This window comes from Gnatocerus cornutus, chromosome 4, assembly GCF_029298725.1.
Source record: "Gnatocerus cornutus isolate USDA-ARS CGAHR chromosome 4, icGnaCorn1.1, whole genome shotgun sequence".
NCBI classification, from domain to species: domain Eukaryota; kingdom Metazoa; phylum Arthropoda; class Insecta; order Coleoptera; family Tenebrionidae; genus Gnatocerus; species Gnatocerus cornutus.
In genome coordinates, this window is record NC_142236.1 from 1,734,596 (window position 1) to 1,758,723 (window position 24,128).

Genomic DNA, 24,128 nt, shown 5'->3' on the forward strand with positions numbered 1-24,128 from the left:
TTCTCCTGATACCAAATCTGAAAAACGCAAATTTTAAGAGAAAATCACCAAAATCTGAAGAAAAATTTTGGTATCAGGAGCACAAGTGCAAGGAAGTTTTCACAACATTAAAACCGACAAATAGTTCATGTGGTTCTTAAGCTTCTTGTTGCAAATCGAATTAAATGAACTATCTTTGTTTGGTTTCAAGGAGGACAAAAGACTCGAATTAAACTAAATAAATGAAATCAAATAAGTCAATTTATATAATTAATTTATATAATTCTAAAGGATACAAAATACATAGAAAAGGCGAAAATTGCATAATTTGAAAGCTACATTAATAAGACAATGGAAGAAGCAAAAACACTTGAAACTCTACATTCTTCAACGTCCTTCTTTCTTTCTTCCTGCCTACAAGAAGTTTGAAAACGTTTGATTAAAAACGTGTTTGCTACCTTACTTAAAGAAGACTTTTCAATACAGAAGCAGTTTGGGCTCTCTCACACTTTGGAGTTGCTATAGTTGCGCCTGATTCTGGCCAATGGTACAACGAAGTCGTGTTCAGCTGCAACAAACACATGAAGATGAAGAAACCAAGCATGGAGCGAAAAGAAAATGAACAAACCTTCAATCTTTTCAGAACAAGCAGCGTTGCACTTTCAAGAAACCAATGAAAAGTCTCATTCTCCACAAACTTCCATTTTCGATGTCTTCGCAACTTCACAAATTAACGCAAATATCCTCTTCATAGTCTTAATCACGTTCTGAAAATAAGTTTTCATTAGTAAAAAATATATCGCTTGATTTTGCAACACATAGGCAACCAATAATACACATCAATAAATTCGTGAAAGTATAGTAACTTTTATTTTTTTAGGTTGATGACAGATCCAACTATTCGTTCAACCAATCAGAAGTAAGCATTTTTGTCTACTTCAAGTCTAGTGGAAACTGAACAAATAAATGGAGGCAAATTCAAATTCCAAATTTAAAATTATTCTATAAACTCACCCTGGTTAAATTAATAAAATTGGCATCTTGCATTTTCTTTAGGCTTTAACACTTCAAAAGCACTAACTCGACACTGCGTAAAGAATCCGCTGGTCTCCTATTACTTTTCAACTTTTTTGAATCACTTCCATTGTGTCCCTAAAAGCAAACGATTAGTTGGAAGATGAAAAAACAAGCCGACGCAACGTCTATAAGTAGCAGTTTCTTGTCTGTTTTTCTTAACAAAGTTATGCAAGAACCTTTTATATAAAACTGTTCTTCCTAGTCTAATTAGGTTACCTGTCATAACTTCGCTCGCATGTTAATTACAACTATCAAAACTACCATTCTCATCATGCAAACCAGTAACAATCGAATTAACTTGAAACAAATTCACTGAATCGCGAATTTTTGAGTATCGTGAGAAGTTAGCTGCAAATAAATACAATAGCGCACCCAAGCGGCAAATTATGCAACTATAATCAAAGTGTATTACTGGTTGCCTGATTTAATACTTCTTAAATAAATTATTTGATGAAGTTTTAGTCTTAATAAACGGCAGTACGGGAGATCTACCGAATAAAAGAATTCAAGAAGGTGTACGAGTCATTTAAACACATAATAATAAAAATTCCAAGGATATAAACTATTCAAAAATTAAAAAAAACACCCCCAAGATTAAACTCTATTCAAATTTAATTCCCTGAGCTAGCGGCAACTCCTTCGAGTGGTTGATCGTGATGGTAGACCTCCTCATGTACTGCTTCCAAGCATCACTCCCAGATTCCCGACCTCCACCCGTGTGTTTCTCACCTCCAAAAGCTCCCCCAATTTCAGCCCCAGAAGTTGGAATATTCACATTGACAATCCCACAATCTGAGCCTTTAGGACCAATCCACTGAAAGAAAAACCAATAGAACCCACGCTTGTTACCATTCTTCATACCTTGAAGATGTTCCCGATACTCTGAGTGAAGATACTCGACGACAGACCCTGAGGAACCTCGTTGTTCCACGAAATCGCTTCTTCCACACTGTTGGCTTTCAACACGTAGACTATGGGGGCAAAACATTCGTTGTGAACAAGGGGGCTGTCGTGCTTGACACCGCTCACGATGGTGGGCTGGACGAAGAAGCCCTCACCGGGGATTTTCTGCAATTTTGGGTTAAAACTGTTAAAAACAAGACGTTCGTTTTTACGTTTCCTCCGAACTCGATGACTCCTCCTTGTTTCTTCACCTCAGCAATTGTACTCTCAAACTTCTGCAGAGAAATCTCGCTATGAAGAGGTCCAATGAGTGTCTTTTCCTCCAACGGATCTCCAATTCGATGGATCACCTGCTCGTAGGCTCGCTTGAGCCTCTGGAGCACCTCGTCATAGACATTCTTGTGCAAAATAAGTCTTCTCGTGGTGGTGCACCGTTGTCCCGCCGTCCCCACGCAAGCGAAAACCGTTGCTTGCACCACCATGTTCAAATCCGCGTCCTCCGCCACAATCAACGCGTTGTTCCCCCCCAGCTCCAGAAGATGCTTCCCGAAGCGTTTCTGCACTTCCACGCCCACCTTCTGCCCAACCTCGCAGCTTCCAGTGAACGACAACAGTTTGATTCTTGGATCCGCCGCCATGGCTTTACCAACATCCGCAGCCCCGCAACAGAGCGACGCGATGGCCCCCGGGAGATTATTGCTCTCTAACACTTCGGCGACGATTCTCGTCGTGGCCACCGACACCAGAGGAGTCGTTTCCGAGCCTTTCCACAACACGGCGTCGCCACAGACCATCGCAATAGCGCTGTTCCATCCATACACAGCCACGGGGAAGTTAAAAGCGGAAATCACCCCAATCACCCCCAGCGGATTCCACTTTTCCATGAGAACGTGCCCTGGGCGCTCCGAGGGGTAAATCGCCCCGGCGAGAGTCCTGGAGAGCCCCACCGCATAGTCGCAGATATCTATGTACTCCTGAACCTCCCCGATGCCTTCAGGGAGGATTTTCCCCATTTCCACAGCGACGAGTTGGCCCAACGGCACCAACTTCTTTCGCAAAGCGTCGCCGATTTGGCGCACGATTTCTCCACGTTTTGGGGCAGGAAGCTCCGCCCAAACACTCCAAGCGGCGTCGGCGGCTTTAACACACGACTTGTAGTCTTCGACGGTGCCTTGGTGCACCTCGGCGATGACTTTGCCGTTGCTGGGGCAAATCGAGCGAATCACCTGCGAAAAAATTGTGTGCAGAACACGGAGGGTTAGAATGGGGGGGACTTACGTCACCGGAGCCCTTCCAGGAACCATCGTACACTCCAGAGTTGGTGGTCTTCAGCCCCAACTCTTTCAAGAAGGAGTATTTCGGGTCGTTTATAAGAAAACTTGTTGACATCGTGCAAACGCGAGTGAGTTTCGAGTAAAAGGTAAATAATTGCAGTGGAGATCGAGTGAGCGGTTGCATCGTTCGACTGTTTCTGAGTGGCCTTATCTTTCTGATTTGTTGGGTCAACAGTTTTGTAAGCGCGACAATGAACTACAACTATTTCAAAACAAGATAAGAAGTGGAAAAACACTCCAAAGTACCAAAGTATAGTCCGCACGATATAAACTGGTCGGACTGGGATGACGTCACAGCATCCTCAACCAATCAGAGCCGCGCTCGTGCTGAGGCAATTTACACCGTGTTGACTATACAGTGTGTAAGTATCAAATAATAGCTGTAACGTTTTTATTTAAAAAGTTACAAAAAAATCTAATAAAAGTTGTTTGCCTTATCATTATGCTTATTTTGAGTATTTTCTTTTGTTTTAAAAAAAAAGCTCGGCCAAAAAAGAAACACTTTATGGTCTCGGTACACAAATAACTATTGTAACGTTTCAAACAAAAAACTAACAGCCATTATTTCGATACTTTTGTTACACACTGTACATCTCCTAGCGACGCTTTGGCGTTAAAATGCCAAAAAAATTCCACCAAAGCTCCCAAATCGAAGTCCGCACCGTCCCCCATCACCTGTGCGCTCTCACCCCCAACAACACCCCTGTGGTCTCCAAAATCTACGAAGGTTTCTGCGTCCCCTGGCGGCGGCGCTTCTGGAAATGCATCACTATCAACCCTTTAGACCTCTCCGTGAAAACGTTCCTAAAATCATCGTCGCAGATCGACGACGAAGAAGTCCGCCACTTGGAAAACCACCCCTGGACGATCTACCCCTTTAGCAAATTCCGGTACTACTGGGAGTTGTTCATGAGCGTCGTCTGGTTCATTGAGTTTGTCACAGTACCGCTAACTCTATCAGACGTGCAATTGTTTCGGGGTTTTTGGTGCGTGAAGAACATCGTCGACGGGCTTTGTTTCGTCGACGTGTTCCTGTGGTTCTTCACCGGGTACTACGAAAACCTCTCGCAGGTGGTGGTGCTGTCATTGGGAAAAATCGCGAGGCGGTACCTCTGCGGGTACTTCCTCATAGACGTGGTGTCTTCTCTCCCCTTTGAATACGCCTCGCGAGTGTACGAGAGACCGGATCTGCACCCCCTGGCAGCGCTGCAGTTGCTGAAGATCCTCCGACTACCAACCTTCTTCCGGTATGTCACCAAGTGGCAGCTGCAGAGGAACTCAAGTTGGAGTTTCCACGACAAAATCTTTCGTACCTTCATGGTGATGGTACTTCTTCTGACGTGGAGCACCAGCGCTCTATATATGACTCAAACGTACGTAAACCCTGAGGCTCTCTTGGAGCAAAAGACAAAGTGGGAAACCATGACGGTACTCGCTTTCAAAGTCACGAAGTTGCTGATGGTCGTTGGAACAACGGACCGCATCAACACCAGCAACTCCTGGATGCTTCTAGAGGTGTTCTTCATAATGCTTGGTAGCGTCTTACGCATCATCCTCTTGGGTAAAAACATCAAGAAAATACTGCGGCTCAAGTGGTATCTTTCAGGTCTGGTGGTGCAGTTCCAGAAGAAGCGCTCTTCGACCCGCAACAAGTACAACCACCGCCTCCAGCAGGTCCGCGAGTACATAAAATACAAAGAGCTTCCAGTGTACCTGCGCAACAAAACCTTACATTACGTGAACTTCAAGTCGCGGAACCACGTCTTCCGGGAGGAAGAAGTCTTCAACACTTTGTCCTCCGTTTTACAAAACGACATCCTCTTAGAACGATGCCAAAGAATGGTAAAGAAGGTTGATTTCTTCAAAGACATCCCCGCGGATCTCCTCGTCCGCATCGTGGTGAACCTCCGCTCGGAGATCTTCCTACCTAATGACATCATCGTCATGGCGGACTCTGCCGGACACGCGATGTACTTTATCTATACGGGAGCAGTGGCGATCTTCACCGCCCACGGAAAGGAGATTTGCCACCTCGACGATGGTGCCCACTTTGGGGAAATCGCGCTGTTGCTAAACGAGCCGCGCGTCGCCACAGTTATCGCAGTAAAAGAGTGCGAGGTGTTCAAATTAAGTCGGAAGGACTTCCAGGAGGCCATTGAGCCCTACCCTGAACTCTACACGAAAATTAAATTGTTGGCTACCGCTCGATTGGAAAAGACTTTAGAGATCATGGCGGAGAACAAGGAGACGAGGAATGTCACAGTGGGTAGCAAAAGTAGCGACTTTATTTCGATTGAAACCTAAAAAAATCAACCTGTATATCAACGGACTTCTTCTTGTGGAACCTGTAAGTTGACGGGAGGTCGTAATGGAGCTCCGCTAGAACTTCCCCTGAGGCCCCCAAAGACTGAGCGACTTTCAACACGTGTGTTCTAAAAAACTAGTTTAATTTCGTGGCGTTTTCACCTTAATTTCACCTCGTTGTTGTTTTATGTAAAGAATAAACGACGTTTGATAACAGTAACGCCATTTCTAAGAACTTCATGTCGATTCCCACGTTGTGCTTCGTCCCAAAAGGGGGGTTCATGACGACGGTATCAAATTTTTTAAAAAAACTAAAATTCGAATTTCGTGCGTGTCAATTCGCTTTTCATTACACGTCACGGAAAGTTAGGTTACCTTTGTGGTATTCTGGTGACGTCACAGAGCACCGCCTCCACGTTAGTGAGCTCCTGATCCGCGACATTCTCGTTGAAAACCTCCAATGCGTCTTCATCAATTTCGAAACCGACGACCAGACCGGCGTCTAGCACGGCAGCCCCCAGGGAAAGAGCCCCGCAGCCGCACCCCAAATCCGCCACCATTTTCCCGGTGATTTCCCCGTATTGTGACTACAAACAAAACTGTCATCTTCGTTTTATTAAAGAGTGGTACCACCTGTATAGTGTACAACATGTGAGACCCCAAATGCGAAGGTGTCACGTATTGTTCCAAGAGAATCTTCGGTTTTTCAAAGTCGGAAATGCACTGGAGACGCTCCTCGAGGTGGCGCAGTTTTAAACAAGGCCACATTACTTGTTATTATTGTCGAAACGGGGCAAAACAGGCAGGATAAAGTTCCCAAATGAAGAGTCTTGAGAGATGAAGTACCCCGTCGATTGAGCATTCGCCGTCTGGAGAGCCGCTCGCTGAATACTCATCGAGTACCCATCAGACTGTTGGAGGGTTGATCCCAGCACTGGCAACGCGGAGGAATTCAAAGTGGAAGCGACCCCCTGCTTCAATAAGAGCTGTTTCTTCAATTGTAGATCTTCGAGGATTTTCCGGTTTGCTAACTCTACAAAACACTCAGTGACAAGTTTACTAACAAAACAACTCACCTCTTTGGGCGTTGGGCTGCGGAAAAGCCATCAAAATCGCAGTTTTCCTTCCAATTTCCAACGAGGTTATGTTGAACCGTTTTGACACTTCGCAACACAACAACGTGAAACTCCCCACTCCCACCAATCACATGCACGCGAATCTAGTTGTTTTCGTTTCGCCGGTTGGTAGCCATCCACACTAGTGCATGTTGATTGAAATTTTGTTATGTTAAAATCAGTTTTTTCGTGTTATGATGAAACCATCGGGCCAGTCTAACAAGGGAGCTGCTTCAAATTCAAAAAAGAAAGGCACGAAGGACCGGGAGAAGCGAAAGAGCCAAGGGGGCACCGTTGAGGTTAACAACCACTCCGGTGAAAAGGGGTCCCCAACGAAGGTAACGGTCGAATTGCGCTTATAAAATCTTACTTTTTTCCCTCAGGAGTCCAACGTGCGTTTGTATGCGGGGATTGACGCGGAGTCCCTGGGGAACTACGCCGAGCAGGGAGCAGCTGAGCACTTATCTGAAGAAATTACCAACACTCTGACTGAAGACATCAACTACAGACTTCGCTACATCATCAATGTAAGTTCGGTGGTGATAAAACGCTTGAAAACCCTCTCCTGCAGGACTCCCTGATCAAAGCGCGTCTGTCGGGGCGAAACGCCATCAGTGCTCGCGATATTGAACAAACTTTCGAGAACTTGAGGATCGAGAAGGTTTATGGGGCCCCCGCTCAACCAAATTGGGTGTCTTTCGGGGACCAGGGACTCTTCTTCTTGGATGTAAGTCGCGCGCGCTTCTTTACACCACCGTTTAGCCCCCCCAATTTCAGGATAACGTGGTGAACCTGGTGGAGATGGCGGAAGAAGAAACCGTTTACCACCAATGCTCCGAGACGGTGGTCACCACGACGTGGATCCCCGAGAAGGAAGTGAGCGCCCCCTTAAAAAACTACTTCAGTACCATGTGCCAGATGGTGGTCCACCAGGACGTCGCCGTCAGACAAAAGGCTCTAGCAAACATCAGCGAAAACAGTCGAATAGGTCCTGTGATCGAATGGTTTTACAATTTCGGCTACATTTTGCTGTCGAAAGACGTGACGTACGATAGTCTAACACTGCGGGCCTTGGATCTGTTAACAGTTCTTGAGAACAGCAGGAGCTGCCGGATCAACGTGTCCGAGAAACAAGTAGGTAACTTCCGGTGACGATCTCTTTGTAATTGTCTTGAAGTTGAAGCTCTTGGTGAGGTTGATTCTGCAAAGGCTGTTGAAGACGACGACCACCAACGAAGTCCTGAAGCCGCTCTGCAACACCCTCGCTCTCTTGTGCCTGAGAGAGCCTTTAAAACAGTTCGTCATGGCGAAAATCCTCCAGAAGATCCACGAAGTCTTCGGGAGTTACGCCCTGGCGGTGCTCACAGTGGCGAATTCCCTCGGCGCCGACGCCGTCACCACCATCATCCTGCCTAATTTAGACTCGTTTTTAAGTCGAGCGACGGGCAGCGCCGAGTTTACTTATTCCATATTGGTGAGTTCCCGAGGGTGCTTCTGGATACTAACCCACCTTTCCAGGAATCGTACAAAATCCTCTGTAAAGAGAAACTAATCGATTCGGTTATCTACGAATCCTTCCACGACTACCTCGGGGACTCCATGACCATTTTCAACGAAGCGCCAAACACCAACAGGAACTCCCGCCAAGCAGATCTGAATTTTACCCACGTCAAGTGCGACTTACTGAAGACACGGCGAAGAGTCCCGTGGAAACGAAAACACAATGTGATAGCCATCGAGGACGTGTTCGAAATGCCCCCACTGAACTCCCCACTCGGGAAGAAACTCGAGGAACAAAGATGGGATTTCCATGGGGGCGAAACTAGCTTAGTTTTAGGCAGAACTAGTTTATTGTTACCTGTCTTTCAACGCAAAGAGAAAACTGCGAAATGTCACGACCACACGTTGTTCGCGTACAACTTGTAGCATTAAAATTGTTGAGTTTTCAGTGTTGTCTTTTGAACGTCGTGGAGAGGCTAGTCATCTCGTTCAGAATATCTAGAAAAGAGATGAAGGCTGCGGACTCTTTAACTCCAACTTACTTGTAATCTGCAGGTCTAGACTCTCCTCGATTCTCTGGGAGTTCATGAAGCTGAGCTTCCGCAGGTGGAGGAGTTTCGACAGAGGCAGCGCGAACTTGTTGGGGGAGCCCCTGTTTTTAATGGGGGTCCTATACAGCACGCTCCGTTCTTGAAGAATCTGCTTGCCTCTGTTGATGATGTGGTCCAGGAAAGGGTTCGCTGGTGGTTCCCCGCTCTCCACGCCCCCAGAAAGCCTCTCTTTGTGGACACCATCGTCGACGAAACACCCCCAGAGTCGCTTCAGTAGCGTCAATAAAATCTTGCAACGCTTCACCACGCGCCGGCAGTTCTCCACGTCGCGGTTACCACCCAATAAAACCTCCGTGGCCTTCTCTACCTCCTCGAGAACCTCTTTGTAATCCTTGAACTTGCTCCTGAGTTTGGTGTCCTTGAAATCGCTTTGAGCTCTCTCCAGAAACGATTGCAGCACCTTGAGGATCGCAATAAACGGCGCGACGTCCTCCTGGTCAATCAGACAGTTTTTCTCTACGGAGAAGTTGTCCACGATCTCTGCAGCTTCGTCGTAAACGACCTGACAGAACGCGAACGGATCAATTATCAAATAAATGAGCTTCTGCAAAGACGTCGCTTGGTCAATCCAGTGCTTCAAGAGCACCGCAGCGCCGGTGGTGTTCTGCGGCGAGTTTTCCAGCAGCACTGCTGTTAGGGTTGGTACTAACTCGCTTTCGAGGGCTTCCAGGCTGGCCAAACAACTCCTGATTTTAACGCCACCTGAAACGACTCGTTAAAGACGAAGTTTCTTGGTCTGTTGGGGTTACATGTGAAGTTGCTGGAGCACGACACGGCGAAGAGTCCAATCTGCATGATCCTGTCCACGTGGAGATCGAAATCCGCGATCAAACTGTCCATTTCTTCAAGTCTGGGCTTGTTGGAGGGGTCAAAACAGAACGTCCGGATCTTTTCCAAAGGTGCCGTGAACTGGGAGAACGTCTTCAGGCAGAGTTTGAGGACGGAAGTGTTGACTTTCTTCTCCAAGAGGCAGAGTTTGTCGCTGCACGCGTCGATGAATAAGTTTACCATCGCCCCATTCAGGGTGGTGTTGTTGATTTCTTTTTCAAGCGACGATAAGGTGGAGAGCACCGATTGACTTCCTCCTCGGATTATCTTGCTGTCTTCTGGAAGAGACACCTGTGCTATGGACATGGCGTGGGAAAGAACCTCCTCGAAGATGATTCTAGTCTCTGCAAACACTTCCTGGGGGTTGGGGGCGTCGCTTATTTCAACGACTTTCTCTAGAGCTGTGTCCATCCACTTTATGAAACTCCCAGAGGGCTCATGCTTAGTTTCAGAGTCTAAAGCAACTTCTATAGACTCCAGACAACAATTCATTTGTTTGACGACGCATTTCCGGACCTCCTGCAACAACCTCGTTTACTGAAGGGCCCCTATATGTACCCCACGTACCACCAAAACGATCTTAACTTCCTCTTCACGTACAAAAACGTTAATTAGCAGAGACAAAGACGTAATTAACTGGGTGAGGTACAACACCACTGCATTCTGAGACGGGGGCTGCGCCTCCTTCAAGTAGCCCCCAATTAAGTTGATGGTTTTCGTTAGGTGTCCACAGAGGCCCTACAAAGTGGTGCTGCTCAAGCGCTCAAAGTTGTGAGAACTCACCTGGAACCATGACAAGACTGCTTTGGGGTCCAAACTCACCCCCAGGAGCCCCTCAAGGTAGTCTCGACACGTGAAAAAACAGTTCTGCAGATCTTTTCTTATTAGATCGGCTTTTGAAAGTACCATCGTGCGAGCGTTTGAAACGTTTGTTTTGAAATTTGACAGGCAGGGCCGCCAATGCAACGACTCTTTTACATTGAATTCCAGGCTTTTAGGCTACTTTTTTTGTACATAAAACAACCAAAAAGGAGCAAAAGTCACATTTAGTTGAGTCCTGTCGGTGTTCTTTGCTTAGTTTTTAAATTCGGGGGATGTAGCGCTGCCAAGTTGAACAAAATTTTGGTGTTTTACTGGTGGTATAACACAGAGGTGATGGCGCGAAATTTGAACGGGATTCCTCCTAAGCACGTACTCAACTGGCTAATCGTCTTTTGCGTAACTTCAGTAGTCCGGTGAAAGGACACTTACGCAACAGGTCATCACGGTCTCTTCTACAATTCATATCAATTCCCGTAAAGTGGGTCATATCGCTTCATCTCGTTCATCTATCGATTTAATGATGAAAGTACCCAGAAAATAAGAACAAAACCTTGACCAGTGACGAAATCATAGCACATCTTCGCCATCTTCGGTGTGTAATCGTTTGGTAAAAACAACAAGTTTCTGTGTCACTTGAATTTAGGAATGAAGATGTCACAAGATGTTACGTAAGGATCAAATTTCGCGGTCAAAGGACCGCGCGAAATTTGAATTTGTTGAGTTGCCTTTCACTATGATTGTCTGGGAAGTAGGTAGCGGAACCGGAAACTTGCTCGTCCAACAAAAACTGTAAACATAAGCATTGACGGCTGCTTCTTTTCACATCTGTTGACTGAATGCTATTGTTTTTTGCTAACAACTGGGTATACAAAACTTATGAGAAACGTGTTACGTGTTTTTATTACTTCATATTGCGATGGCCAGTTGATGTTATTTAAAAGTAAGAGTTATTAACAGTGTGGACGTTGTTTGATACACGCAATGTTTATTACTCAATAAAATAAGGAATATACGTGGAAATTTGTGGCCAAAGAGGTTACAGAACGGGGAACGTATGTCGTAACTTGTGGAAAGCTTAACTTTCTTCAATCGACGCATATTTTGGAATTCAAGTTTCATTGCCAAGGTTAATGAAATCTTCACTCAGCCATGTTTGCAATGGTAAAGTCTTTAATAGGAACCATATGGTCGTTAATAGAAAGTTAAAAATCCCCTCTGGGTCCTGTTTACAACAAATTTCGGGTGTTTTTAATCGTTGATAAAGCACACATTCCAAGAACCGTCTCTCTTCGTCTCTTTACATAATTTCATCCAAAAAGGAAACTTGGGTCAAATGACTTATTTCCGCACTCTCACTTGCCGCCGTCTGTAAGTACGTAAAGACAACCATCACTTTCTTTGTTCATGCCACCGATAACCGCCATCAGGTTACCATCCTGTGATCTTTGACCTTTGTACATTTTTCACAGACTATTAGACCCCCTTCACTTCCCGTTACAAGAATGGATATTGATTTAGCGGTTTAAATGGGGTTTTGTAAGTACTAATGTTTTGTAATTTTGGGTGAATTGGGAGCTTTCTATTGCTAAATGACGTGGGTAATTTGGAGATGGGTGGATGCGGGTAATTGGGTTTATGTAATGGGCGAGGAGAATGGGAAGTTTCGGCTAACACTGTATGGATGGTCTAGCAGAGAATCTAAAAAAAAATGAGAAGTTGTAATAATAATTCTAGAAGAAGAATTCAAAAATAACACTCTAAAACTTAGAAAATATAGAAAATTCAAAGTCCGCAATTCAGTAAAAGATTATCAAAAGACACTAACATAAAATAACATATTTTTTTTAGTTAATAAACGATAAAAAAATAGTATTTTTTTAAATCTCGTTCCTATAACGTTAAAATTGTCAAAGTTGCAAATTTTAATTGAAAAAAAAATGAAGAAAAAAAATGTTGTTCCATGCCAAAATAAAAATTTCTAAAATGGATTTCCTTTCCTCTAGAATTCTACAATTTAGCACAGTTAATAAGCGATGAAAAAGTAATAACGTCCCCAAATCTCATTGCTGTAGCATAAAATTTGCCAAAGATACGAATTTTAATTGAAAAAGAATCAAAATTTTTGGTACCATTCCAAAATAAAAATTTCTAAAATGAGTTCTCTTTGCTGTAAAAATTTACAATTTTTTTCAGTTAATAAACTATGAAAAAGTACCAATGTCACCAAATCTCATTGCTGTAGCGTTAAAATTACCAAAGTTACGAATTTTAATTCGAAAAATTTCAAAATTCCGACTTCAAAATAAAAATTTCTAAAATAGGTTTTCTTTGCTCTAGAATTTTTGAATTTTTTTTAGTCAATAAACGATGACAAAGTAGTCATCTCACCAAATCTCATTGATGTAGCGTAAAAACTCCCAAAGTAACAAATTTTAATTGGAGAAAATTCAAAATTTTTAATTCCTTTACAAATCAAAAATTTCTAAAATAGGTTTCCTTTGCTCTAGAATTTTACAATTTAGCACAGTCAATAAACGATAAAAAAATAATGATGTCCTAAAATCTCATTGCTGTAGCGTTAAAAATGCCAAAGTTACAAATTTTAATTGCAAAAATTCAAAATTTTTGGTTGAATTCCAAAATAAAAAAATTTCCAAAATAGGTTTTCTTTGCTCTACAATTTTAAAATTTATTTCAGTTAATAAACGATGGAAAAGTAGTAATGTCCCTGAATCTCATTGCTGTAGCGTTAAAACTGCCAAATTTACGAATTTTAATTGGAAAAAAAATCAAAAGTCTTGGTTCCATTTCAAAATAAAAATTTCTAAAATGGGTTCTCTTTGCTCTAGAATTTTAATTTTTTTTTTAGTTAATAAATTATGAAAAAGTAGTGATGTCACCAAATCTCGTTGCTGTAGCATTAAAATTGCCAAAGATACGAATTTTAATTGAAAAAAAAATCAAAATTTTCGGTTCAATTCCAAAACAAAAATTTCTAAAATAGGTTTCCTTTGCTCTAGAATTTTACAATTTAGCACAGTTAATAAACGATAAAAATATAGTAAGTTCCCTAAATGTCATTGCTGTAGTGTTAAAACTGTAAAAGTGACGAATTTTAATGAAAAAAATTCAACATTTTTAGTCCGATTTCAAAAGAAAAATTTCTAAATTAGACTGATTTTGCTCTAGAATTTTACAATTTATTTCAGTTAATAAACGAAAATCAAGTAGTAATTTCCATAAATCTCATTACTGTAACATTAAAACTACCAAAATTATGTTCAGTTAAAAAATAGTTCGCATGAAAGTTAGGGTACCATAAAAACATGTTTCCCTTATAACCCCAAATGCCTTTCTCTGACCCGAAATCCATAAACGAAAACTCCAAGGTCTAGGCAATCCAAATTTCCATAAAATCCCCCCAACACCATTTCGAAACAGTTGCTATAAGTACTTCCAGATAAATCATAAGTTCAAATTTTCCTATCTGTGTCACAGAGTACCACGTTCCAAATTCACACACCATACAAGTGTCAGTATTCACGCAATTATTTTATTTCCATTTCACAATGAACCATTTTACATTCAGATACAATATGAATAAATTCGCTGCGTTTTGTAAGAAATTACACCATGCATACTTTATGTGAACACTCGTTATTATAGTACCGCCCTTGTCGTTTGAAGCCGTTCACACGCAGTACTATCATAAAACACTCACGTGCTTAACAATGACAAGTGGAGGAACTCTTTTACTAGCTAGATGAGTGTAAATCCGACGTGCATGTAAAAAGCGGTAGTAGAGAGTGATTAGATCATCCGAACGTTTTTAGAAATCTGAATGCGATGGGTCTATTAAATTCAAACAAGCTGCAGGAATGTGATTGCTTGTGATGTCATTTATTGGTACTTTTTTTTTCAGTTTTGAGAAGCAAAAAAGACATGGGGCTCGTGTGGGATTCGAACCCACGTCCTCCGAGTCTAAGATTTGAACAGTTCGGCGCTCTTACCATCTGAGCTAACGAGCCAATAATTACGAAATTTCGTATCGTAGTTTTTAACATAACTCCACATTCTTCGATGGTACAATTAACTTTGTTGCGTAACTCTCGGATTTTGTCATTCAAATCAGTTAAACTAGTTTGTGAATCTTCGACATTCCGGAGGAGAGATCAAGGTTGCCACAAGGTTATTTTAACACACTTTTGAAGATTTTGTAACTCTGCGTGCAAAACCACTTAACCATTTATCTAATGATTATTAACTATTTCTTCAAGATTCAAATTATAAATCTTTTGGCCTCGTTTTTCTTACACCTTTGGCTATTTTGTGTTTCTAACGCATGTAAATTTCGATTACATAAACGTACGCATTGCAGATTTTATTGTGTTCAATAAGAGCTCTCCAAAATTCAAATTGAAGTAAAAGTTGAATTACGTCAAGTGTTTAATTGGTTATAAATGTTATTAAATTAATCATAATTATGTTAACACTGGCATTATATTTAGTTGGACTTTCCTTGTTTTTTGAATTAAAAAAAAAATTCTTACAAACTGGTCTAGTGAAAGAGTGGAAGACTACCAAATTACAAAAAAAACTTCCTGTGGAAAAACACTTTGAAGTAATAAAAATCGAATTTTTTCTATCGTGTTGGGACATCTTGATTATCTCATTACATGTTATTAAAATTTTCTGATCGGATCATGTTTCCTAGAATTGCTTCATTTATCAATATTGATCAGTGCTAGATATTTAGTTTTTGAAATTTCCAATCTGCGATTAAAATTCGAGACCTCCAAAATGTAAAATTTTGATGCTCTGCGTTTAAACGTTTAATAAAAAAATTTGAAAAAATTTGGATCATCCTCAAAAAATATTCCAGAATCTGTCATTTTTGTTCTAAAAAATTCTAATTTAGCGCAGTTAAAAAACAGGTCAAGGTTAGCAATTTTTTCAAAATTGATTGTCCTAGTGTAAAAACTGCCCAAGATCAATTTTAGTACAAAAATGTTAGTTCAGCCTTAAAAGAAAAAGTTCTAGAATCTGTCCTTTTTGTTCAAGAATTTTCAAATTTAGCGCAGTTAATAAACAGATCAAAATCAGTAAAACCTCGAAATTTCATTGTTCTAGCTTAAGAACTAACCAAGATATCAATTTTAATATAAAAATTGAAAAAAATTTAGTTCACCCTTAAAAGAAAAAATTTCTAGAATCTGTCATTTTTGTTCTAGAATTTTCTAATTTAGCACAGTTAACAAACAGACCAAAATTAGTAATACTTTCAAATTTGATTGTTTTAGCGTAAAAAGTACCCAAAATATAAATTTTAATATAAAAATTTAGAAATTTTTTAGTTCACTCTTAGAAAAAAAATCTATAATCTGTCATTTTTGTTCAGGATTTTTCAAATTTAGAGCAGTGAAAAAACAGAGCAAAATTAATAAAACCTTCAAATTTTATTGCCCTCGCTTTCCGAGATATCCGAGATAAAAATTTTAATAATAAAACACTGGAAAATTTTAGTTCACCCTCAAAAAAAAATTCTAGAATCTCTCATTTTAGTTCTAAAGTTTTTAAATTTAGAGCAGTTAGAAAACAGATTGAAATTAATAAAACCCTAAAATTTGATTGCTCTTGCGTAAAAATTACCCTAGATATAAACTTGAATATAAAAATTTAAAAATGTTTTCTAAAATCTGTCATTTCTGTTCTAAAATTTTCAAATTTAAAGCAGTTAAAACATAGATCAAAGTTAGTAAAACCTCCAAATTTTAATGGTCTCATGTGAAAACTACATGTGATATAAATTTGAATAATATAAAAGTGAAAAATTTTTGGTTCGCACCCAAAAGAAAAATTTCTAGAATCTTTCATCTTGGTTCTAGAATTTTTAAATTTAGCGCACTTAAAAACCAAATCAAAAGTAGTAAAACCTCCGAATTTGATTGTTCTACTGTAAAAACTACCAGAAATATGTTTTATTAAAAAAAATTTGAAAATTTTGGATCAACCTTAAAAGAAAAATTTCTAGAATCTGTCATTATTGTACTAGAAGTTTCAAATTAAGCACAGTTAAAAAACAGGTCAAAATTCGTAAAACCTCCAAATTTGTTTGTTCTAGCGTAAAAACGATTCGAGATACAAATTTTAATAATAAAAAACTGGAAAATTTTGTTTCACCTTCAAAAAATAAATTCTAGAATCTGTCATTTTTGTTGGAGAATTTTCAAATTTAGTACAGTTAAAAAACAGATCAAAATTAGTAAAACTTCTAATTTTGATTAATTTACCGTGAAAACTACTCGAAATATAAATTAATTTTTTTTTAATTTATTTCTTTCGTTTTGAGTTGTCAGATCAAGTTTTTTTGAATTGCTTCATTTATCAGTTTCGATCTGTACTAAAAACTTAGATTAAAGCTATGAAGTTTAAAAACTGTAAAAGCTCAAAAGGATTTATAATCAACTTAGAATATTTAGATTATCCGAATTTAAAACAATAAAAAGTACAAATTGAAGATTATATAAATTATAAAACACATTAAAAGGATTATCATCATACACTTAATTACACTTTAATCTCTGCATAAAACCGCCAAACTAGTTCCACTTTACCTCATTTTCCAAATTTAATTCCGAAAAAATGGCACTGAGTGTGGGCCTGACAACTGACCCTCTCAAGCTGATATGCTCAGTGGTACTAGTCATCGTCACTTTTATCAACATTGTAAGTAAACACCCTGTATAACAACTCATAATGTCTTAAAGTTTGAAGGAACATACTATTTGTACCTCCAAATAAATGTGGTGAAAAGCGTCTTCTTGCTCGTGAGCGGAATCTTCGCATTCCTAGGATGGGTAAGTACAAATTCTCACAAATGGAGTGTATAAGAGTTTTTTCAGACTAACCGATGGTACTTGAAACTATACCTTGTACTAAACGTACCATTTGTGGTTATAATTCCGTTCATCCAAGGATTTACAGCTTTTTTGAGCTACTACTTCTGGGGACTGGTGATCGTTCAAGTTTTCATGTACCTGAATTACGTTTATCGTGTCTAAAAACGAAATAAAAAGTCAGTGTGTCTATAACCGTCTTTTCTTGCACAAATCCTCTAAAATTGGAAGAGAGAAAGGTGAAATTTTGTGTGATTTAATCTCGAAGAGCCTACAAGGAAATAATTTGTAAATCACCGATTGTCCCGCACACGACTGGGTTTTAAACAATCACTCAGAACCAATTTGCATGATTTTGAAGTGTTTACTTTCATTAAGTTGAGAAACAACCAAAAAAACTTTGTCCTGTGTGGAAGCAGAATTATTGAAAATTACCATTCAATCGCAGTTTATTGAACCTGATTCATCCTGTAGGAAAAGAAAGTGGCATTCTAAAGTCTTCATTTTGGTGGAGGCGCTTTTTGTCGTTCAGGAACCGGAAAAAGTCTGCGTTTCCTGTCGGATTCTAACGTCTTCATTAAGACAATGGTTGCCAAATTTCGATTATAATCTAAATTGAGCTATTTTATGTAAATGCGTTACTACATGTTGGCGACTTATCAGATGTTACAGTGGTAATTATGCGCGCTCTCGTGATGAAAGTGAAACAATTCTTTGTTGTCGGCGCACATTTGTAATAATTACAGTCGGAGGAATACATAATTTAATTAGAGGAGTTTTTGTTACAAAGTAGTTAATCATGGTAATTTTATCGCTTATAGTATACTTAGAAATCGATTTCTAGTACCTGAGAGTATAATAAATCCGTTTTAATATCGATATGACTAGGTAAATGTTATCAGGAATATGTGAATAAGACTTTCTCTATTAAGCTGCTGTGGGAATTACGGGGACTTTATGTGGTTTTATCAGATCAAGGTTAAAGATATCTAATCGGTTGCTTTAGATTTTACTGGAATTTTCGTTTGTTGATCTTGGAACTTTTTCAATTTTTTGCTTCGAAAATGTATTCCCTTTGTTTTAGAATTTTCTAATTCCGCACACTTAAAGAACGGATAAAAATTAGTAATCTGAGCAAATTTTAATGGTCTAACGTTAAAATTGCCGGAGATATAAATTTTAAGAAAAAAAAATTGGAAAATTTTGGCTTAGTAATCTTAACTGAAAAATTTCTAGAATCTATCATTTTTGCTATGAAATTTTCTAATTTAGCACAGTTGGAAAACGGACTAAAATTAGCAAAACCTCCAACTTTGATTGTTCTAGAGTAAAAACTAGTCGAGATATATATTTTAAGAAAAAAAAAGAAAAATGTTGGTTCACTATTAAAATAAATTTTTTTAGAATCAGTCATTTTTGTTCTAAAATTTTCTAATTTGGCACAGTTAAACAACAGATAAAAATTAGTAACACTTCCAAATTTGATTGCCCTCAGTTAAAAACTACCAAAGATATTAATTTTAATAAAAAAAAATTAGAAAATTTTGGTTCACCTTTAAAAAAAAATTCTCTAGAATCTGTCATTTTTGTTCTAGAATTTTCTGATTTATAGCAGGTAAAAAACATATCAAAATTAGCAAAACCTCGAAATTTGACTGTTCTAGCGTAAAAACGACTCGAGATATAAATTTTTATAAAAAAAATGAAAACTTTTAGTTTACCCTTAAAGAGAAAATTTCTAAAATCTGTGATTTTTGTTTTAGAATTTTTTAGTTTGGCACAGCTAAAAAATAAGTAAAAATTAGCAAAACCTCCAAATTTGACTGTTCTAGCGTAAAAATTATCCGAGACCTAAATTTTAATAAAAAAAATGTTGGTCCACCCTAAAAAAATTCCTAGAATCTATCATTTTTGTTCTAGAATTTTCTAATTAAGCACAGTAGAAAAACAGTTGAAAAAATTGGAAAATTTTGATCACCTTCAAAAGAACAAATTCTGGAATTTGTGATTTTTGCCCTACAATTTTCTAATTTAGCGCAGTTGGAAAACGGACTAAAATTAGCAAAACCTCTAAATTTGATTGTTCTAGAGTAAAAACTAGTCGAGATATAAATTTTAAGAAAAATGTTGGTTCACTATTAAAAGAAAAATTTCTAGAATCAGTCATTTTTGTTCTAAAATTTTCTAATTTGGCACAGTTAAACAACAGATGAAAATTAGTAACACTTCCAAATTTGATTGCTCTCACGTAAAAATTACCAAAGATATTAATTTTAATAAAAAAAAATTAGAAAATTTTGTTTCACCTTTAAAAGAAAAATCTCTAAAATCTGTCATTTTTGTTCTAGCATTTTCTGATTCATAGCAGTTAAAAAACATATCAAAATTAGCAAAACCTCAAAATTTGACTGTTCTAGCGTAAAAACGACTCGAGATAAAAAAAATTATAAAAAAAATTGAAAATTTTGATTTACCCTTAAAGAAAAAATTTCTAAAATCTGTCATTTTTGTTTTAGAATTTTCTTAGTTTGGCACAGTTAAAAAATAGATAAAAATTAGCAAAACCTCCAAATTTGACTATTCTAGCGTAAAAATTATCCGAGACATAAATTTTAATAAAAAATGTTGGTCCACCCTAAAGGAAATATTCCTAGAATCACTCCTTTTTGTACTAGAATTTTCTAATTTAGCACAGTTAAAAAACAGATCAAAATTAGCGAAACTTCCAAATTTGACTGTTCTAGCGTAAAAATTACTAGAGATATAAATTTTAATCAAAAAAATTAGACAATTTTGGATCACCCTCAAAAAAAAATTCTAGAAATTATAATTTTCGCTCTACAATTTTCTAATTTAGCGTACTTAGAAAACGGACTAAAATTAGCAAAACCTCCAAATTTGATAGTTCTAGCGTAAAAACAACTCGAAATATAAATTTTAATAAAAAAATTTCTAGAATCTAGAATAAATTTTCAAATTTCGCTCAGTTGAAAAAGAGATCAAAATTAGTGGTCTGTCGAAATTTTGTTACTTCAGCGTTAAAACCACCTGTTTTATTTCAATTCTTAAATTTTCCAGCTAAATACACTGAATCCCGAACCGAAGGGGCCTTTGAAATCTGCATTAAGTTGGCAACACTTAAATGTCAAACTCGCTTACTTGCAGCGCCGCCAACACAACTTCTCCAAGTCGCCAAAATCCAATTTTACCATCCCACACAGCCAATAAACGAAACTTATTGTTGCAATTGAGGCCACGAAAAGTGAAGTTGCAAAAAAGCGTCCTTAATTGAATTATTATTATGACTATTCAGCCAAAATTGATTAATGTTACATTAGACGTGTCAATAGAGAGGAAGGTGCTAAACGCTAGACAAACATGAAATTCTAGTTAGAATTTTTTTGAAAATATGAGTCGCTAATGATGGCATTGTTTGAAGTGTGGGTGGTGACTTTCTATAAATGATTGATTAATGCTTTCTTTGCATTTCTGCGAGCGCCGCCTCCGCCAAAGTGCATCGGATTAGTGCCACTGGGTCAAGCGAGGAAATTTTTGAAAACGTCGCCTGTTATGTTATGTTATGTAATTTTCATGGAAAGGCTTCAAGTTCATCTTTGGCTTGGTTGCAATGAAATTCGGTAGGTACAAGACTGTCAGTGATGGCGTACATGTGTGAAAGTGGATGGCATCCTCTGAAGACACTCATTGTTCCCACCCCCTCTAAACCCGCGACTATAAAACCTCCGGATCATCTCCAAATCGTCACAGTCACCACACGACGAGTCAACCAAGCATCATGAACACATATACCGTGGTAAGTGGTGGTCACCAAAGGATTACGCGAGTGTTTGTGCAAGTGCTGTGCAGAAATTCCCGAAGTGCGTGTGGACTTTCACTGATTATCCTTTCTTTCAGGTCCTCGCCTTCGCCATGGCTGTCGCGACGATGGCCGAGCCGCCCTCGGGCTACAGCTACAACAGGCCGAGCGGCGGAGGTGGTGGTGGCGGCTACTCCCTCGGGGGCGGCGGTGGACTGTCCGGAGGCGGCGGCGGCTACCAAGCCGTGTCTTCTGGGTACACGACCTCCGAAGGCGCTTCTGTTGATCCCGCGCTGTTGGAGCAAGTGCGCCAGATTTTGTTGAAGGAAGAACAGAACTCTGGATCTTCCGGTGGCGGACATGGGGGTGGACATGGAGGTGGCGGCGGAATCAGCTCTTCTTATGGAGTGCCATCTTCGTCGTACGGAGTCCCCAGCTACGCCAGCGCTAGAGTGGTCGGAATCGACCTCGAGGGTATCAAACAAGCCATCCAAGTCGCGCAGTACAATCAAGTCAGTCATCAAGCTGGAGGGTACCCCAGTGGACCTAGCAGCAGCTATGGGGCTCCCAGCGCCCCCTCCGGCTCCTACGGAGCTCCCTATTAAGCTCTGAGAGCTACAGAACTGAAATGAGTGTACTTACACCCTTCCACCACACGGGTCATGATGCATCTTCAACACCATGCATTGATTTCTTTTGTATAAAGCTTTTTGTAGGTTATATTTTATAAAAAAATACATTTGTCACCGTACCAACTCTTTCAATCATCCTCAAAGGTCAAAGTAAAAGTCCCTCCTTTCCATCTAAAAACCTTTCGATTACTTTTACTGACGCTACCAATTACATGATTTCTATTTTATCGGTCAGGAATTGCATGCTGAAGAGAAAGGATCCATTTGTGGGTCACCGATGACGTTTCCGGACCTCGGACACTACGGGCTTAGCCGTTTCTCTTTTGTGCTTTTTTTGAAGAACTTACGAAATTCACGTAAGCGTTGCGATGATCTTAATTACCATCTCAAGACTATGCAAATTGAGTAAAAGTCAAGCTCACAGGTGTTCAATCAAATGTCATTAGAATTTGTTTGGATGATGGTGATTAGCAGAGGTGTGCAAAATTGGAAATCGTGGTCAAGTGACGGAAAGGTACAGAAATTGCTTTCCAACTCTGCCGGATTCTAGAGATGAATCGACAATAGTCAAAGTCAAGGCGCTGATCGTTTGAAAGTTTGCAGCAGCAAACAATAAATTTCGTTTTATGGGCCATGGGCTTGTTTCTTTAATTATTTTTTCATTGTAATTTATTCAAATTTTACTCCGGGAAGCTTAAAAATAGACTCATTTGAATACACCTGCAGAGGTTTGGAATTAATTTGTTGGAATCGTTCGAGATGTGAAATTAGTTGTTGCTAAAAATGGGATTTCTTGTTCCGTTTCAAAAAAAAATCTAAATTTGGGTTCTTTTGCGATAGAACTTTACAATTTGACACGGTAATAAACGATAAAAAAGTATTAATTCCCAAAATTTTATTTCTGTAGCGTTAAAATTACCAAAATTACGAATTTACATTGAAAAAAATTCCATCTTTTTGATTCGACTTTCTAACAAAAATTTCTAAAATGACAACTTTTGTTCTAAAATTTTTAGATTCAGCGCAGTAAATAAGTAATAAAAAAATAATAAATTCCAAAAATTTCATCTCTGTAGTATTAGAATTGCCAAAGTTACAAATTTTAATAGAAAAAAAAGTGAAATTTTTGGTTCGTTTTGAACACAAAATTTTCTAAAATGAGTGCCTTTTGTTCTAAAATTTTTAGATTCACCACAGTAAATAAACAATAAAAAAATAATAATTTCCCAAAGTTTCATCTCTATAGCGTTAAAATTGCTAAAGTTACGAATTTTTAATGAAAAAAATTGAAAAATATTGGTTCGACTCTACAATCAAAATTTCTAAAATGAATGCCTTTTGTTCTAAAATTTTTAGATTTAGCACAGTAAATAAACAATAAAAAAAATTATAATTTCCCAAAGTTTCATCTCTGTAGCATTAAAACTGAAAAAGTTACGAATCTTAATAGAAAAAAAACCTAAAATTTTTGGTTCGTTTTGAACACAAAACTTTCTAAAATGAGTGCTTTTTGTTTTTAAATTTTTAGGTTAAGCACAATCAATGAGCTATTAAAAAATAATAATTTCCCAAAGTTTCATTTCCGTAGTGGTAAAATTGTCAAAGTTAGGAATTTTAAAGAAAAAAATTGAAATATTTTGGTTCGACTTTTAAATAAAAATTTCAAAAATGAGTGTCTTTAGTTCTAAAATTTTAAGATTCAGCACGGCGAATAAGCGACGAAAAAATAAAAATTTCCGAAACTTTCATCTCTGTAGTATTAAAATTGCCAAAAATACGAATTTAATAGAAAAAAATAAACATTTTTGGTTCGATTTAAAAAAAAATCTAAAATGGGTGCCTTTTGTTCTAAAATCTTAAGATTCAGCACAGTGAATAAGCGATGTAGAGATAATTATTTCCCAAAGTTTCATCTCTGTAGCGTTAAAATTGCCAAAGTTACAAATTTAAAATGAAAAAAATTGAAATATTTTGGTTCGACTTTAAAACCAAAATTTCTAAAATAGGCGCCTTTGCTTCTAATTTTTTTTAATTTATCACAGTGAATAAGCGATAAGAAAATAATAATTTCCCAAAGTTTCATATCTGTAGCGTTAAAATTGTCAAAGTTACGAATTTTAAAGAAAAAAATTGAAAAATTTTGGTTCGACTTTAAAACCATTTTTTTTTAAAATCAGTGCCTCTTGCTGTAAAATTTTTAGATTCAGTTTAGTGAATAAACAATAAAAAAATAATAATTTTAAAATTACCAAAGTTACGAGTTTTAATTAAAAAAAATGAAAATTTTTGGTTCCATCTTAACATAAAAAT

General features: G+C 38.3%; 7 protein-coding genes, 2 long non-coding RNA genes and 1 other non-coding gene across 11 annotated transcripts; 3 read left to right on the plus strand and 7 right to left on the minus strand.

The window, feature by feature from the left end:
* Positions 1-222: 222 nt before the first annotated feature.
* Positions 223-906, minus strand: LOC148175812 (uncharacterized). The gene is made up of 6 exons (XR_015770084.1): positions 878-906; positions 796-844; positions 744-746; positions 608-700; positions 443-547; positions 223-393 (listed from the first exon to the last, which is right to left on the minus strand). It is a non-coding gene; the product is annotated as an uncharacterized LOC148175812 (long non-coding RNA).
* Positions 615-1,517, minus strand: LOC148175813 (uncharacterized). Its single transcript, XR_015770080.1, has 2 exons — positions 994-1,517; positions 615-746 (listed from the first exon to the last, which is right to left on the minus strand). It is a non-coding gene; the product is annotated as an uncharacterized LOC148175813 (long non-coding RNA).
* Positions 1,518-1,566: 49 nt separating this feature from the next.
* On the minus strand, positions 1,567-3,442 carry Aldh7A1 (aldehyde dehydrogenase 7 family member A1). The gene is made up of 4 exons (XM_088034982.1): positions 3,238-3,442; positions 2,172-3,185; positions 1,918-2,124; positions 1,567-1,870 (listed from the first exon to the last, which is right to left on the minus strand). Exons 1-4 carry the CDS (start codon positions 3,415-3,417, stop codon positions 1,658-1,660), a joined length of 1,614 nt encoding a protein of 537 aa, XP_087891108.1. The 5' UTR covers positions 3,418-3,442; the 3' UTR covers positions 1,567-1,657.
* Positions 3,408-6,365, minus strand: Mettl5 (Methyltransferase like 5). 2 transcript variants are annotated; one of them, XM_088034985.1, is made up of 5 exons: positions 6,231-6,365; positions 5,973-6,184; positions 5,771-5,908; positions 5,608-5,725; positions 3,408-3,495 (listed from the first exon to the last, which is right to left on the minus strand). In XM_088034985.1, exons 1-5 carry the CDS (start codon positions 6,363-6,365, stop codon positions 3,490-3,492), a joined length of 609 nt encoding a protein of 202 aa, XP_087891111.1. In that variant the 3' UTR covers positions 3,408-3,489. The 2 variants fall into 2 exon arrangements, with proteins under 2 accessions (XP_087891111.1, XP_087891110.1); XM_088034984.1 differs by lacking the exon at positions 3,408-3,495 and having other exon boundaries at positions 5,561-5,725.
* LOC148175816 (potassium/sodium hyperpolarization-activated cyclic nucleotide-gated channel 1-like) lies at positions 3,635-5,597 on the plus strand. Its single transcript, XM_088034981.1, has 2 exons — positions 3,635-4,854; positions 4,900-5,597. Exons 1-2 carry the CDS (start codon positions 3,912-3,914, stop codon positions 5,595-5,597), a joined length of 1,641 nt encoding a protein of 546 aa, XP_087891107.1. The 5' UTR covers positions 3,635-3,911.
* LOC148175817 (SOSS complex subunit C homolog) lies at positions 6,365-6,799 on the minus strand. Its single transcript, XM_088034986.1, has 2 exons — positions 6,674-6,799; positions 6,365-6,630 (listed from the first exon to the last, which is right to left on the minus strand). Exons 1-2 carry the CDS (start codon positions 6,702-6,704, stop codon positions 6,365-6,367), a joined length of 297 nt encoding a protein of 98 aa, XP_087891112.1. The 5' UTR covers positions 6,705-6,799.
* An 18-nt stretch (positions 6,800-6,817) lies between these two features.
* On the plus strand, positions 6,818-8,660 carry LOC148175818 (uncharacterized). The gene is made up of 6 exons (XM_088034983.1): positions 6,818-7,050; positions 7,096-7,239; positions 7,284-7,439; positions 7,490-7,846; positions 7,890-8,186; positions 8,231-8,660. The coding sequence occupies exons 1-6, from the start codon at positions 6,907-6,909 to the stop codon at positions 8,636-8,638; spliced, it is 1,506 nt and encodes a 501-aa protein (XP_087891109.1). The 5' UTR covers positions 6,818-6,906; the 3' UTR covers positions 8,639-8,660.
* On the minus strand, positions 8,558-10,647 carry LOC148175819 (serendipity locus protein alpha-like). The gene is made up of 5 exons (XM_088034980.1): positions 10,435-10,647; positions 10,219-10,389; positions 9,573-10,170; positions 8,755-9,525; positions 8,558-8,710 (listed from the first exon to the last, which is right to left on the minus strand). The coding sequence occupies exons 1-5, from the start codon at positions 10,558-10,560 to the stop codon at positions 8,658-8,660; spliced, it is 1,719 nt and encodes a 572-aa protein (XP_087891106.1). The 5' UTR covers positions 10,561-10,647; the 3' UTR covers positions 8,558-8,657.
* Positions 10,648-14,418: 3,771 nt separating this feature from the next.
* Positions 14,419-14,501, minus strand: TRNAN-GUU (transfer RNA asparagine (anticodon GUU)). The gene is given in 2 exon segments: positions 14,419-14,454; positions 14,464-14,501. It is a non-coding gene; the product is annotated as a tRNA-Asn (tRNA).
* Positions 14,502-21,113: 6,612 nt separating this feature from the next.
* Positions 21,114-21,791, plus strand: LOC148175821 (uncharacterized). The gene is made up of 2 exons (XM_088034347.1): positions 21,114-21,183; positions 21,285-21,791. Exons 1-2 carry the CDS (start codon positions 21,166-21,168, stop codon positions 21,789-21,791), a joined length of 525 nt encoding a protein of 174 aa, XP_087890473.1. The 5' UTR covers positions 21,114-21,165.
* Positions 21,792-24,128: the final 2,337 nt, after the last annotated feature.

Bases quoted from the DNA above. Each gene is read 5' to 3' on its own strand.
- LOC148175816 (XM_088034981.1), top strand. From the start codon at position 3,912: ATGCCAAAAAAATTCCACCAAAGCTCCCAAATCGAAGTCCGCACCGTC. The intron at 4,855-4,899 runs GTAAAAACATCA...GGTATCTTTCAG, and splicing joins CTTACGCATCATCCTCTTGG to GTCTGGTGGTGCAGTTCCAG.
- LOC148175817 (XM_088034986.1), bottom strand. From the start codon at position 6,704: ATGGCTTTTCCGCAGCCCAACGCCCAAAGAG. The intron at 6,631-6,673 runs GTGAGTTGTTTT...AGTGTTTTGTAG, and splicing joins GCAGCCCAACGCCCAAAGAG to AGTTAGCAAACCGGAAAATC.
- Mettl5 (XM_088034984.1), bottom strand. From the start codon at position 6,365: ATGTGGCCTTGTTTAAAACTGCGCCACCTCGAGGAGCGTCTCCAGTGC. The intron at 5,909-5,972 runs GTAACCTAACTT...TTCGAATTTTAG, and splicing joins GTCACCAGAATACCACAAAG to TTTTTTTAAAAAATTTGATA. The intron at 5,726-5,770 runs GTGAAATTAAGG...CTAGTTTTTTAG, and splicing joins TTACATAAAACAACAACGAG to AACACACGTGTTGAAAGTCG.
- LOC148175819 (XM_088034980.1), bottom strand. From the start codon at position 10,560: ATGGTACTTTCAAAAGCCGATCTAATAAGAAAAGATCTGCAGAACTGT. The intron at 10,390-10,434 runs GTGAGTTCTCAC...ACCACTTTGTAG, and splicing joins CAGTCTTGTCATGGTTCCAG to GGCCTCTGTGGACACCTAAC. The intron at 10,171-10,218 runs GTACGTGGGGTA...AGGTTGTTGCAG, and splicing joins AAGTTAAGATCGTTTTGGTG to GAGGTCCGGAAATGCGTCGT.
- Aldh7A1 (XM_088034982.1), bottom strand. From the start codon at position 3,417: ATGCAACCGCTCACTCGATCTCCACTGCAATTATTTACCTTTTACTCG. The intron at 3,186-3,237 runs GTAAGTCCCCCC...ATTTTTTCGCAG, and splicing joins CCTGGAAGGGCTCCGGTGAC to GTGATTCGCTCGATTTGCCC. The intron at 2,125-2,171 runs GTAAAAACGAAC...CCAAAATTGCAG, and splicing joins TCATCGAGTTCGGAGGAAAC to AAAATCCCCGGTGAGGGCTT.
- LOC148175818 (XM_088034983.1), top strand. From the start codon at position 6,907: ATGATGAAACCATCGGGCCAGTCTAACAAGGGAGCTGCTTCAAATTCA. The intron at 7,051-7,095 runs GTAACGGTCGAA...TTTTTCCCTCAG, and splicing joins AAAAGGGGTCCCCAACGAAG to GAGTCCAACGTGCGTTTGTA. The intron at 8,187-8,230 runs GTGAGTTCCCGA...CCACCTTTCCAG, and splicing joins AGTTTACTTATTCCATATTG to GAATCGTACAAAATCCTCTG.